The following is a 14,611-nucleotide window of genomic DNA, read 5'->3' on the forward strand; positions in this document are numbered from 1 at the left end:
TACTTGTCGTGAAGCAGTAATGCGTTTCGGTTTGAAGGGAGGGGCAGCCGTTGTAACTATAATTGAGGCCTTAGAGCTTATATCTCAAGGTGGGTGGCGCATTTACGTTGTGGATGTCTATGGGCTCCAGTAACCACTTAACACCAGGTGGGCTGTGAACTCGTCCACCCATATAAGCAATTAAAAAAAAAATCATTTTGTCACAAAGTAGCACGGCAGTCCCTTCACTGGGTGTTAGAACTCGACTCGAGGTCAGAGGGCTACATTTACGTTGTAACGTCTATGGGTTTCCTGCACAACTCCACTGTGAGTTCTCGCAAGAACAAAAAACAATAGTAGCACTGACCTTAAGCCCAGGCATATTTCATGTTTCTTGTAATGTACCACTTGTGTTAATCATACCTAATTGATTTAACGGCTTAAACTCGCGGTTTTTGTTGTCACTTCGCACGGAAGATTAGTTTCGTTGAAAGCCGCAAAGTATTTAATACTCCGGAAATGATATAATGATAGTAAACACCCGGGATTAAACCTTATGGTTCTTTTAAGTCTACGACTTGTGAAAACAAATTATAACACTACTTGTGTTATGGAGTGCAGCTAAGTTTGAATTCAAAGCTAAAATCAGATGAAATATTTAATAAATGAGCAGAAGGCACATTGCATTTCAAATATCAAATATAACTTAGATACAATAAAGGAAAAAGGTTATCACGATAATTACTTCTTTGCCGCCAGTTTCTTTCTAAGGGATTCTGGCATCTCTGCGGGAGGCGGCCGAGGCATACCCATTTTCACTTTGAAACCGTCATAAATAAACCATTGCAGTCCTGTGAGGGTGCCAATCATAATGATGCGAGCCACTAGACCTCGCCAGATGCCCGTCGGCCCCACTTCGGCTATGATACCCCCGATCGAAGCCCCGGGGTCCTTGTTGAGCTTGGAAACGATCGTGTCAGCTGGATGCGACACTATAGCGCACAGCACCCCAGCTATGTACCCAGCTGTGAACGTAACGAGGAGCTGCTCAATCTTGGTGCACTGGTCACGAGGCTTGGGCACAACATTCTCATACAAGTACTCAAGAGTTTTCTCGAAAGACGCGAATTTCATCATAGTGTAGGGAATTTGTCGCCCCCATAACGGCACTAAGCCACGGTAAAAGACTCCAAAGCCTTCTGTGGCCAGCATGTGTGGCATGGCCTTCCGCATCTTTGACGTGTACCCCGGCGTTGTTTGTATCCGAACTTTAGTGGCTTCGAAAGGGGAAAGGAAGACATCAGCTATGCATTCGGCCGATGCTGCAGCAGCTAAATACAGGTAAGTTCTGTATAAGTACGCCGATTCTTCATCAACCATTTTGGAGAATTTGTACTTGAAGTATTCGTAGCCAGCAAATTTTGACGAACCTTGCATAGAATAACCTATGAGCGTAGGTGCCCAGCCTTTTACGAGGTTAGCAGCGCCGCCTTCTTTGATAGATATCCCGAATCCTTTAAATATGGATTTGTACTTGGCCGGGTCAACTTGCAGGCGGCACTTGACCAAGTCCAGAGGTGTAACGAGGGTGTGCGTGATCCCGCAAGCACAGGCGCCTCCGTAAGCGCACAGCATAAAGTATTTGTTGCTGTACATCTCACAAGAGAACTCTTCTTTGGGCTTCTTCGACATTTTGCGTAAAGTACCAGAAGAACGCCGGCCCCAAAAATACTTTCAACGCTATTTAACAAATATTAAATGCGTTTATTGAATTTTTTACGTGACATGTTGACATGACAGAGGATTTGCTTTTAATGTGACAAAATATTGTTAGAGGTTTGAGTTGCGCGCGTCAGGCGGGTAGCTCTTTTTCGTAATAATCTCTCAGTAATTCTGTTTTTTTTTATTTCACAACTGAATTTATTTATTTGGAAGTATTTATGTTGTTTATGTTCGTGAACTGTTTTAGATTTTTATGCGCTGTGCGTAAAAAGCCCTATTCGATAATAGATTGTGATCTTTGATGTTCATTAATGTTAATAGGATTTTAAAAGTTTATTTATAAGACCATGCAAAATCTGCAAGCAGAGGCCCAATATACATTTTTTAATTGCCTATGCAATCGATTGCAATCAAGTCCACAGCCTACCTGGTGTTAAGTGATTACTGGATTCCATGTACATCAACGTTAATATTGCCACCTACCTTGAGTCTTGAGGTCTAAGTCTCAGTTCTATAGTAAATACACAAAAAATATTTGTTTGGGTTTGATTTTTATTACAAGAGGTTTTCCTTCATTGTGGAAGTCATTCGTAAAAATTTGTTAAGTGTGTATTTCAATAGAGAAATTGGTACTTCTTTTTTAAGGCGTATACCCGGATATCCATTCACGGATACCCGGTCGAGGGAGGTAACCGACCGGGTTATATTGGATTCTGGCGCCTCCAGAGAGGAAAAGGTGAAATTGGTACCTGCCTGCGAGATTCGACCACTGCCACAATGCACCGTACGAGTGCACATCAGTATTAATGCCCGGTAATAAGCCCAACTCGTAAATTAGCGTAACTACTGTTAGATCTTATCATTAGTCTCCGCAGTAGGTATCTCGACCTCGTACAATCATCAGATATTAAGGTATATTCTTCTTCTTCTTCTTCTCAGTCGTGTCACTCTTGACAGAGTGGTCGTGATCGTCATGTAGTGAAATTAAAAATAAAGTATATTAAACAATATAAAAAAACAAATAGGATTTCGACATGATGATTCAAGGTGATGACGTATACGCTATAATATCTAAGGACTGCGGTAATCACTTAATAACCGGTGGGTCGGAAGCTCGTTTACATATGTATCGTAACAGAATTTTACATTTATTAGAACTAGAGCAGCCTTTTCCAATGTGGGCGATAACGCCCCCTTGTGGGCGCTGCAGGCCTAAAGGGGGCGGTAAGAGACCCAGAAAAAAATACGTTTTGTAGAGGCTTGGGAGGCGATTTGTAATTTCATCTAGAATGACTCTTAGACACCGACTAAGCTCTCGCTATAGTTGTTTTTAAGTAGGTGAAAAAATGGGGGCGCTAAAAAATAATTTATTCCCAAAGTGGGCAGTAGACAAAATAAGTTTGGGAAGCCCTGAACTAGAGGGATATTCTGAAGTCAGAATAACATTCATGGTTAAAGTAACATCAAATACAACTTGGAATTATAAATTTTATTATTTCCGCATACACTTAACGCCTAAAGTTAAAAGTATAAACTAATTGTATTATTACCTAATTTTTTTATTAAAAATTATAATCATATAAATTGTATACACAATATTTACAAAAACATTACTATTGCATCGACCTTTGTACTTACGTTAATTAAAACAAAAATCCGGAAACATTATTGTTTAGGTCAATCTAAAAACACGCGTTATTGAAAAATATTTTAAGAAAAAATAATTAAATAAATATTAAATTTAAAAATGGTAAATAATCTATAATAAATGAGAAATCACTGGTTTCGATGTAATATTAGTGATGTGTCGTTGACGATATTCAAGTTATCGATATCATTTCGTCGATCTGTGGACGTCGACATGATCGTTTAAAACTAGATTTCAGGGATTCGCCACATTAATACTGCCGGTGATGTAGCTACTACACACAGGTGGCTACGGGCTGCTGGCTTCCAGATTATAATCTCACGTAATTTTATTTTTCCAGGAGTCGTAAATTTAACATCCCTTTGCCAGAAGTCTCGGACAGTGAGAAAGAACTTTAAATTCAACAACCATTATGATTACAGACCTGTTCTAATTTATAATGCTTTTAAGAATATTTGTTAAAACAAGTCAAAGATTTTTTTGAAACGTTTTAAATTCAAATATGTAAAAATATTTTTATTTGTATAAAATGTCGTGTCATTCAGATTGTGTATTAATCAATTTAGTTTGCAAACATATTTGAACATGATGAATAATGAATGAAGTTTTTTTTTTTAATTTTGACAATATACAAAAGTATAAAAATGTATTCTCGACACAGTTATGCCAACTTTAAAATTTCATTATAAAATTTAATAATATAATACCCCTATTCTCTTTCCATTCATTTTTTTTTTCAATATTCGACAAGGCAGTGTATCGTTCACAGTACGGTGACCGTGGCAGTGTCCTGGATGTACCAGCAGGAGTCACCGGTTCCAATCATCACAACAGTTGAGGTCGGCGCGAACAGTAGCCGGAGGTCCGCCGTTCGCTGACGTCGACAACGATCAGTGCTTGTGGTCTGGTGAAATGTCAACGGACACGTACAGTCTGACCGGCGGCTGCGAGGACGTGACGTCACGCCTCATGCGGCGAGGGGACACGAAGCGGGCCTCGATCTCTAGCTGCGCGCGCAACTCGGCGTCCCGGGGCAGCTGCTTGCGGAGCCGCAGCGCCCAGGCGCCGTCCCGCTTGGACAGCGTGAACAGGCGGTCCGGGTCGCCGTACGCGATGCGGTAGTGGGGGCGGGGGCGGGGCGCGGCGGGGGTGAGGCGCAGCAGGGGGGCGCGGGCCCACGTGCGCTCCGGCCGCGACCGAACCACCACCAGCTCCGCTTCCGGCTCCAAGACTGACCTGCGACCTGCACCACAACAACGTTTACAATTATTACGCGTTATAACAATACTTTGAAGGCTCAGCCTCAAAGAATTAGCTAAGACTAATCCTAGCAAAACAATGCTCCACCAGATCGGAATCGCGATCCACCGAGAAAATCCGGTAAGAACTCAGTGGATTGTATTTCATGTATATAAAATTGTAAAAACACTTATATTTGAAAATAATAGCTTATGGCCAATTGGTCATGTGCCAATTGTTATGGCAAATTGTGATTTTGAAATATTGTGGCCGTACAAAACTGGTACTTTATAAAAATATATTCAAAACGATTCGAAGCATAATCAAAGTCGCCTTCATCATAATATAACCTATCAATTATCATTATAAATCTATCTGTCTTTTAGCCCACAGATGTCCACTGCTGAACATAGGCCTCCTCGAAGTCTGCGCTGCCTCCACCCAGCAAGTTCCCGCGACCTTCGACAGGTCATAGTTTCACCTTGTGTCCAAAATCTCTTCGTTCCTGATTCCACGTCGCCGGTAAGTTCCGTGTCTCCATTACCTAGCTGACCTTGAGCTTTCTGACCTGACCCATTGTGAGCGACCACGTGTATTCTATTGACTCACTTCGACTGCGCCGTTTCCGTTTCCTCATGAGCGTCGTTCCGTTCGCGTAGATGACGGCTTCATCCGGTGTCCTCCGGTGGCGGCCGTTCACCTATTACAGCAATTGTTGTCATAATTTGTACCTCGCAAGTAATTTCGGACCTTTCATAGCAATTCACATAAACAAAATCGATCATAAAAAAATTAAATCCGTTCAGATTTAACATAATTAAAATTTGAAGAAGATAACAAACGTACTTCATTGAACAATGACGTCATTGTTTACTTGCACTTTACAGACAATACCGACACTCGCTTTACGAAAGGGACAGAGCATCGGGGGGAATTTTTTTCGAGCATTTGCAGTGATCGTCCATTTTTTTTACCTATGCTGATAGCCTTGAGAGCCTATATTAGCTTCTCCTTGACGTGTAGGTGTGCTCACGGGGCCCAGGCCGAGTGTGTTGCTAACACTGGCCCTAGCAAGAGCAGTGCTTCGCAGAATCTACCACCGGATCGGAAACGCGACCAACTGAGAAACTTAGTGGGCTGTCGCTGTGGGTTAATTCACTCGTCGAGCCTTTCGTCGGGTTCGACGAGCACGGTGACCGGTGCTTGTGATACCTAAAAGCATCATTAATGGATCGGGAGGATCCGTAAAGACGTGTTTAGGGCGACGTCGACTGTTTACCATTCAGTCTACAGGATCGGGTATGTAATTCCCGGCGGCCACGACAAGAGGGTTCTCATGTCGTGCCGCCTTCTCAAAGTGACGTAATCCTCCATGAAGCTGACTTAGTACTTCGGCATTCTCGATATTCAAATTTGCTTCTAACATAAGCAAGTCACAATGTCCTGGTCCGCCGCCTACCAGTAAGACGGATCCGTGACGTCAGAGCGCGCACCTTACAACTGAAGCAGCCCTCGGTGGAAATGAGGTCCTGCTGGCCGCCCAGCTTGTACTGGTCGTGCAGCGGGAACACGGGCGCGTCCCCGATGTCGTCCGGGGACAGCGAGCCGTCCGCGCCCGCCAGACAGTGGCCGGCCACCAGCGCGTACCCGCCCGGACAGCCGCACTCGAATGAGGACCCGAGCGACCGGCACCCGAACAAACAGTTCGCTGTGGCGCAACCGCCGCCCAGCTGCGCGACCACGACAATATCAAACTTAAATAGCTTTTAGCCCTTATTCGCACGGGAGTTTTAAAAACGTCGCGTTAAAACTCGGCGTTGGCGCTTTTATAAATTAGCTTAGTGCTCAAAATGCAACACTGCGCAATAAAAGAGCGTCACGTTTTAAAAGCGCTGTCGTATGAACATATACTAGGAAATGCATCTGTACTATTTGAGCGCTTTTTTAACGCGCGCTAAAAAAAACTGCAGTGCGAATGAGGGTTTAGTCTCTTGTTTTTTTTTTGTCCTGAGTTCCGAATATTTTACAATTTTTGTGAGCATGTGGTAATGGAGCCGTAAGAATATTAATGGTTTTTTTTTTTTTTTAGTAATGGTATTTCATTTACTGCTTAGATGGGTGGACGAGCTCACAGCCCACCTGGTGTTAAGTAGTTACCGGAGCCCATAGACATCTACAACGCAAATGCCGCCACCCACCTTGATATATGAGTTCTATGGTCTCAGTATAGTTAAAATGGCTTCCCCACCATTCGAAGCGAAACGCATTATTGCTTCAAGGCAGAAATAGGCAAGGTGGTGGTACTTACCCGTGTGGACTCACAAGAGGTCTTACCACCAGTAAGAATAGTAATATTATACTTATAATTTTAATGACCAAAAAAAATTATTATTTTATTTCATTACTCAAATCAAAACCAATGAAATCTAGGACAGAATGTAATCTGACGAAGCATGTTGCGGATAATAACATGTACTTTTAGGTTAGGAATTGTGTTCTTTTTTTTTAAAAAAAAAACTAGAAAAAAAATAATGCTGAAGTATTACCTGTAGGCACACAGCATGAGAGGCATCCCAGCCGTACCCTGGGGGACAGCCGCAGCGGTAGACCCCTCCCACCGGGAAGCAAGGGGACGCGCCGCACTCCGCGTTCGAACACGGGTCCGCCGGCACGCAGGCCCCGCCCGGCGACCGCACCGTGCCTACGGAGGGAAATGTATTCATACATCTGCATTGTAACAAATACATTCAATTTTATATTGACTTCAGAATCATTTAATTTATTAGCTAGAAAAACACGTTACAATAACATCACATACTAAAAAATTAAATAATAATTTTTATCCTCGAGTGATCCGTGCTGGATACTAGGCTGAAGAAATAAAAATACTGTGCAATCAAGTCCGGGTACCTTGGCACGTGTGTGTATTTTCAAATTAATTAAACGACTTGAAGTTCAAAGGAATAGGTTGAAAAAATATCGCTAATGATGTCACAAAAATATACGTAGTTTTGATTATAAAATGTAAGCGGATTATTAACCACGGGCACTCAAAGACACGTTTTTATTAATAGCTAGCTGACCCGGCAGACTTCGTAGTGCCTCAATCGATAAATAAAAGATTTACGCTTTTGTATAAAATAAAGTTAAAACAAACAAAAGGAATCCGTCCGACGGGGGACACATCAAAGGGAAAACAAAATTGTTAATCTTATGAAATTCCGAGCATTTTCATATTTATCTACCTTTTAAACCTTCTCTGGACTTCCACATATAATCTAAGATCAAAGTTAGCCTAATTGGTCCAGCCATTCTCGAGTTTTGGCGAGACTAACGAACAGCAATTCATTTATATATATATAGAAGATAGATGTATGCCTTATAATGAGTAATATTGTTGAGAGAATGTTTGTGATGTAAAGAATCCGGCGGACATACCGACGGGGCAGTCGCAGCGGTAGCCGCCGGCGTAGTTCCGGCAGGGCGCCTGGCAGCGGCCCGTCTGCGCGCACTCGTCGCGGTCCACGCACCGCGCGCCCTCCGCGTCCAGCCGGTAGCCGCGCGGACACACGCAGCGGAACGAGCCCAGCAGGTTCACGCACCGCCCCGGCGACGGACACACGCCCTCCTCGTGACACTCGTTTATGTCTGCCCGGGATACATTACGTATTATTGCGCAGCACGTACGCACCGGTTAGGCATGGATCAGGCTCAAATCTATGAGTTCTATTGGTCTCATTACCTATTCCTTTCAGTATAGAATTTACGGACAGAATGTTACTTGCTATATTATCATTTTGAGTCGTGAGGTCATAGTCCCAAATATTTTGCAATAGCACCAGCACTAATTTAGCTCTAAGACTTATAATCTGCTCTGTCACAGAAGTAGAAAGGACTTTAGAGCCTATACTATTTTGAAGAAAAAAAAGCTATGAAATATTGTATAAGTTAGTGAAATTTTCAATTATGTAGAAATCGGATAATCGAACCATTATATTTAGATTCAAATCATATTCGACATTTCGGCCACGGAAATCATAAAAGTACAAAATACTAACCGACACAAGCATCACCCCTCTTCTCATACCCGTCCTCGCACGAGCACTCATAGGAGCCCTCGGTGTTGGAACAGATCTGCTGGCAGGTGTGTGTGTCTCGCTCGCACTCGTCCACGTCGCGGCAGTTGGCGCCGTCCTCGTCCAGCTCGTAGCCGGTGCGACAGAGACAGTCGTACGAGCCGTCCGTGTTGTGGCACAGCTGGTCGCACGGCGGCGGCCGGACCGCGCACTCGTCCACGTCCGCGCACACCTCGCCCGCCGGACGGTACCCGGGCCCGCACACGCAACGGAAACTAACACGCAACAACGTCAACGCCGCTGCCTCAATCGCTCGACGCGATAATAGCACGATTAGACAAATGCAAGCTAAATGCTTTAAGTTTACTGGTGGTAGGACCTCTTGTGAGTCCGCGCGGGTAGGTACTACCACCCTGCCTATCTCTGCCGTGAAGCAGTAATTCGTTTCGGTTTGAAGGGTGGGGCAGCCGTTGTAACTATACTTGAGACCTTAGAACTTATATCTCAAGGTGGGTGGTGCATTTTACGTTGTAGATGTGTATGGGCTCCAGTAACCACCTAACACCAGGTGAGCTGTGAACTCGTCCAACCATCTAAGCAATAAAAAAAGAATAAAAAAATGACCACACTTTAAGAGCGGTATGCGAGACATCTATAAATTTACAACAAATATTCATCATAAGGTCAGTTACAGAATGTCCATAGCATATGTCCTCCAAGTACCCAATAGAAGCATGTTTACAATCGTCTTAGGGTGACCTTCCTCACCACCACACACAACAAGTGTTGAGAAATGAAATAATTATTTCATGTTATTGACAATATAAATAGGCCTGAAAAACCATTAACAAGAACTGATACAACCGTCTCATCTTTTACCTAACCTAACTGCCTCACTAGCTCCCATACTGATTTGTTAAATCTAGATCTACTATTTTCAGAGATTACGATGATCTAATGAATAGAGAGCAGACATTTTATTAAGAAACAGAAAGTAGCATTTGTGTTTACCTTCCAATAGTGTTGACACACCGTCCGGGTGCACACAGCCCTGGGATTGCGGCACACTCGTCAACATCAGCGAACACATCTAACGACCCGCCCGAGCCCCCATGCGATCCTCCGGAGCCCCCGCCTCCTCCGTGGCCTCCTTGTCCCCCGGGGGTCAAGTTCACCGCGGTACACAGATCGAGTCTCGCCGGGGAGCCGGGTGCGGGACATAGTTCGCATTCTGATCCCCACGCCGCTCCCAAGGTACAGCAGCACTGAGCCCTAAAATGAGCACCGCAAATTTTAGCTTTAACAAACTCTGTAATATCAGAAAATAGTATCCAATACAAAAATATCTATACATATATTATATTAAGACAAATAATTATTATGATTGAAACATTACTGGTGACCCGGAGGTCTTTCCAGTTTCACCAGGACAGGTGGGCGAGCAAAGGCTCAGCCAGGAGGGGTAGGATTTGCTAACAGCTGCCCGAGGGCCAACAACTCGAGAGCATCTGCTTCGCGAATGAATCTACTACCGGATCGGAATCGCGACCCGCTGAGAAGATCCGGCGAGAAACTCAGCGGGCTGATGCATGATTTAGGTTGCACGTCGATCTATTTGTCGAGTTCGACGAGTACGGTTACCGGGGTTAATTAATTTTTTTCAGACTCACAAGAGGTCCTACCACCAGTAGCAGCAAGTCAGTAGACTTATAAATATACGTGTGTGTTTTAATCTCGCATAAAATATGAATCTGGCGAAGTCTCGGCATGTCGCACAAACACCCAGGAGTGGGGGAGAGACTTACTTGGTGACGTGACCGGGCGCGGGGGGGCTGGGGGAGGCGGCGGGCGCGGCGGACGTGGCGGGGGCGGCGCGCGGCCAGGGTTCCGGCTCGCAGCGCCCCGACACCAGCGAGCGGTAGCACGTGCCCGTGCGACGGTCTGCACACACACAACGACATGTTCTATATTATCAGTAGACAGTAGACACCGTTATTTCAATTAATTAATAATTTGTAGAAACAAGACCTCGTACTGGAAGTCGTAACGTGGGTACACAAAAAATGAGACCGACTTGGTCAAAATAGCTGGTAGGGACTGGATGCGAAAGACCGACGAAGACCGACGGCAAGAGACCAAAGAGAATGGAGTGCATTTGAAGAGACCTACACTCAGCATTGGGTGGACACGGGTTGAAGAAGAAAGAAAAATGGGTTCGCAAAATGTAACTAATATTGGTTGCACTGGTCCTCACATCAGTTATCATAAATCATTTACAATATGTATTAAGATAAATAAGCTTGAACAATAAAAACTTAAGTAATATTTACCAAGGTTGGGATAACCTTGATGAGTCTTGATTCCAAATTCCTGGGGCCCGCTGGTGACGTCGCTATAATGTATTATTTTAATTTTCAAACTCACCAATACAGTCGGTTCCATCTTCGCTGGGTTCGAAGCCGGCGTCGCAGTCACAGAGGAAGCTCCCGTCTGTATTGATGCAGACTCCTCCCGAACATAGGTCTTCTTGTTCTTCGCACTCGTTGATATCCTCGCAGGCATTCTCCGAGTCCTGCGGGGCCGAGGTACGACGGTATCCTGTACACAAGCAACAACTATTAATTGCAGGGTATTTTTCTAATACAAACTTTTCGATTGTTTTGTGAACACACGTAAAAAAAGGTTTAATCTACTTCAATGAATAATAATTTCATAAAAAGTATAAATTTTTTTTTTATTGCTTAGATGGGTGGACGAGCTCACAGCCCACCTGGTGTTAAGTGGTTACTGGAGCCCATAGACATCTACCACGTAAATGCGCCACCCACCTTGAAATATAAGTTCTCAGGTCTCAGTATAGTTACAACGGCTACCCCCACCTTTCGAACCGAAACGCATTACTGCTTCACGGCGGAAATAGGCGGTATAAGTATAAAGTAGTCGTGGCCTAAAGGATAAGATGTCTGGTGCATTGGTGTACGAATCCCGCAGGCGGGTACCAATTTTTATAATGAAATACGTACATAACAAATGTTCACGATTGACTTCCACGGTGAACTGAATAACATCGTGTATTAAAAATCAAACCCGCAAATTTATAATTTGCATAATTACTGGTGGTAGGACCTCTTGTGAATTTGCACGAGTAGGTACTACCACACTGTCTATTTCTGCCGTGTAGCAGTAATGCGTTTCGGTTTGGAGGATGGCGCAGCCGTTGTAAATATATTGAGATATTAGAACTTATATCTCACTTAACACCAGGAGGGCCGTGAGATCGTCCACCCACCTAAGTAATAAAAAATAAAATAAAAAAATTTGCATCGTAAAGTATAAAATATAAAAACTTAAAATAAATAACTAAACATTTATTTATAGATCCGAGAGCTTAAAACTAAATGCCTGAATGTTTCACACGGACAAACGATATCATGAGATATACAAATTCAAAAAAGTGTAACTTGCCTAATTACACAATCTAAACATTGTATTATATCACTAAGGAACTCATTTACCATATAGCACTCGTCAATCTTTATGACCGCTTTGAATGTAGCCGTCGCCGCGTCGATACGAACTTGCGCATGGTACAGTCGGGTAGACATTTCATAACCAAGTTTTTTTTTTGTAATTAATAATGATAGCAACGAGAAACAAATAACAAAGAAGTAACAATATGAAATTATTCTGAACGCGACGGTACTGTCAGAGCTCAGCGAGTATGTGATTGGTGTACGAACTCACCCAAAAGCGCGGGAGACGAGGACGCTTGCGGGTGGAAGAGAGCGCGCGCGTGTTGCCCTGTCTCCACGCCCCGCGTACGTCCCGCTGAAACCTGATTTTGTGTTCTGCGCAGCGTAATGCTGCTAGGTTCGGAGCGGCCATAAAGTTTGGCGAGTACTATACGTCAAGATCCACTGAGCAGGCGTCAGTGTTACGTACCTTCCGGACACTTGCAGATGTAGGAGCCGACGACGTTCTCGCAGGCGTGCGGACACACGCGCGGCTCCTGCGCGCACTCGTCGATGTCGCGGCAGTGCACGCCGTCCGCCGCCACGGCGTACCCGTACGGGCACGTGCAGCGGAACGAGCCGGCCGTGTTGTGGCACCGGAACGTGCACGACGCGCGCCCCTCCGCGCACTCGTCCACGTCCACGCACGTCTGCACACACACAGACCAGACGGGGGGTAGTACCGACCACGGCGGGGGGAGCCCCGAACTTGCGTGCCTATCTTCTATACTAATATATAAATCTACAGTGGTTTTTACGGATGTTCCGTTATAACTACTGAACCATGCATCTGATTGACTTGAAACTTGGTATCCATGTAGAAAATACATGTACTTAATGGATAGGCTAATATTTATATGAGCGTTGGACTACCTACACCAGTTGCGGGGGCGTTTATGATGAGAATCTTTGTGGGGGTGAGAAATAATAATGTTAATTTTAAATGCCCAGCGAAGCGGACGGGTACAGCTAGTAGTTAATAAGACAAATTGACATCGTGTGTAAGCCGAGCTTCATATTCATATGAGAGCCAATTCAAGAAATTCCTAAACACATACATACTATCAAACTTGCTCCAAGTTGTTCCGATTTTTTTAACAATTCACTTAGCAAGAAGTTTCTGCACGAGTGCTCACAGTAATGTTATGACTGACAGTTACATTCAAACAGTTAATTGTCTTCCGACGTTAGCTGAGAAAAGTAATAGGATATCGGACTGTTACAGACTCCCCATGTTAGTTAAAGTAACATCTCTTTCAATCACCACTGGTGCAAAGTAAGCATTGTGAAAAATCTCTTGGTAATAGTTACCGACGGAGAGTCAATCAGTCGTATTTAGTCACCCATCGGGAGCGGTCTTAGACAATATCTCTTTTCTGCCAATTTCCATAATTTAATGGTTTGTGTAATTGAACTAATAAAAGTGAAATCTCCTTTACAAAAATTCTTTTTTTTAAAAACCTAATCGGGAGACCCCGCATAACAGGACCATTGAGACACACCTGATCCGGCCCCTGCGTGAAGCCAGGGCTGCACTGACACTCGTAGCCTCCGCGGGTGTTGGAGCAGGTCCCGTTGCCGCAGATCCTCGGGTCCAGTGCGCACTCGTCCGCGTCCACACAGGACAGCCCGTCCGGGGCGAGCACGTAACCGTCCGGGCACTCGCAGCGGAACGAGCCGTCCGTGTTGACGCACCGCCCGCCCACGCACACGTCCGGGCGGACGCGACACTCGTCTAGATCCTGGTCCACGACAATATCATATTATATTTTCACAACATATAATCCATACGAATATGCTAATAATAATATTATAAAGAGGAAATATTTGTTTGTTTGTTTGTATTGAATAGGCTCCGAAACTACTGGACCGATTTGAAAAATTCTTTTACTGTTTGAAAGCTACACTATTTCCGAGTGACATAGGCTATAATCTTTTTTGAAAAAATTTAGGGATCCTTACTAAAACTCCAATAATGTGACCCAAGTTGTAAAAAAATTACCTAAAATATTCTTTACATCGCGTGCCCTGAGAAAACTATTGATGATAGAATAAAATAATGTACTACGACTTTGTAGAACACATTATTATTTACGAAAAGTGTCGCGACAGCATATTATGTCTAACTATTATAGTTATGCCGCAATAAGTGTTCTTTTATTTAAAAAAATAAAACAACGTCAAATATCGTTGAAATTTTTGTTAAAGACGCGAACGGAGCCGGAGCGGGCTGCTTGTATATATGAAAGGACAATGCCCATTTTCTATGGGCGTTTGGGCCCCTAAAAAAAGTTGTCGGGTGATGATGATTTTAACTTAATTTGATAGACAAAGAAATATCGTTTCATATTCAGAAAGCGATTTTTATATTCTCACCCAGGTTTAAGAGAAATCTGTTTTTTTCTGCAGCTAAAATTAAGTTGTTAATTGTTTTC

At 43.8% G+C, this 14,611-nt stretch overlaps 2 protein-coding genes across 3 annotated transcripts in view; both read right to left on the minus strand.

Annotated features, from left to right (window-relative positions):
• Positions 1–720: 720 nt before the first annotated feature.
• Positions 721–1,826, minus strand: LOC114240330 (solute carrier family 25 member 3). Its single transcript, XM_028170840.2, has one exon. The coding sequence runs from the start codon at positions 1,669–1,671 to the stop codon at positions 721–723; it is 951 nt and encodes a 316-aa protein (XP_028026641.2). The 5' UTR covers positions 1,672–1,826.
• Positions 1,827–3,175: 1,349 nt separating this feature from the next.
• LOC114240283 (fibrillin-3) overlaps positions 3,176–14,611 on the minus strand; it is a 70,219-nt gene continuing 58,783 nt past the window's right edge. For both annotated transcript variants that reach the window (XM_028170753.2, XM_089736289.1), the window contains exons 43-53: positions 13,679–13,918; positions 12,607–12,826; positions 11,089–11,262; positions 10,470–10,605; positions 9,676–9,936; positions 8,647–8,939; positions 8,027–8,236; positions 7,135–7,289; positions 6,082–6,318; positions 5,198–5,288; positions 3,176–4,592 (exon numbers count right to left, since the gene is read on the minus strand). In XM_028170753.2, coding sequence (XP_028026554.2) covers positions 4,240–4,592; positions 5,198–5,288; positions 6,082–6,318; positions 7,135–7,289; positions 8,027–8,236; positions 8,647–8,939; positions 9,676–9,936; positions 10,470–10,605; positions 11,089–11,262; positions 12,607–12,826; positions 13,679–13,918 — 2,370 coding nt within the window. In that variant the 3' untranslated portion in view covers positions 3,176–4,239. The remainder of the gene's footprint in view (positions 4,593–5,197; positions 5,289–6,081; positions 6,319–7,134; positions 7,290–8,026; positions 8,237–8,646; positions 8,940–9,675; positions 9,937–10,469; positions 10,606–11,088; positions 11,263–12,606; positions 12,827–13,678; positions 13,919–14,611) is intronic.

This window comes from Bombyx mandarina, chromosome 21, assembly GCF_030267445.1.
Source record: "Bombyx mandarina strain Sakado chromosome 21, ASM3026744v2".
NCBI lineage: Eukaryota > Metazoa > Arthropoda > Insecta > Lepidoptera > Bombycidae > Bombyx > Bombyx mandarina.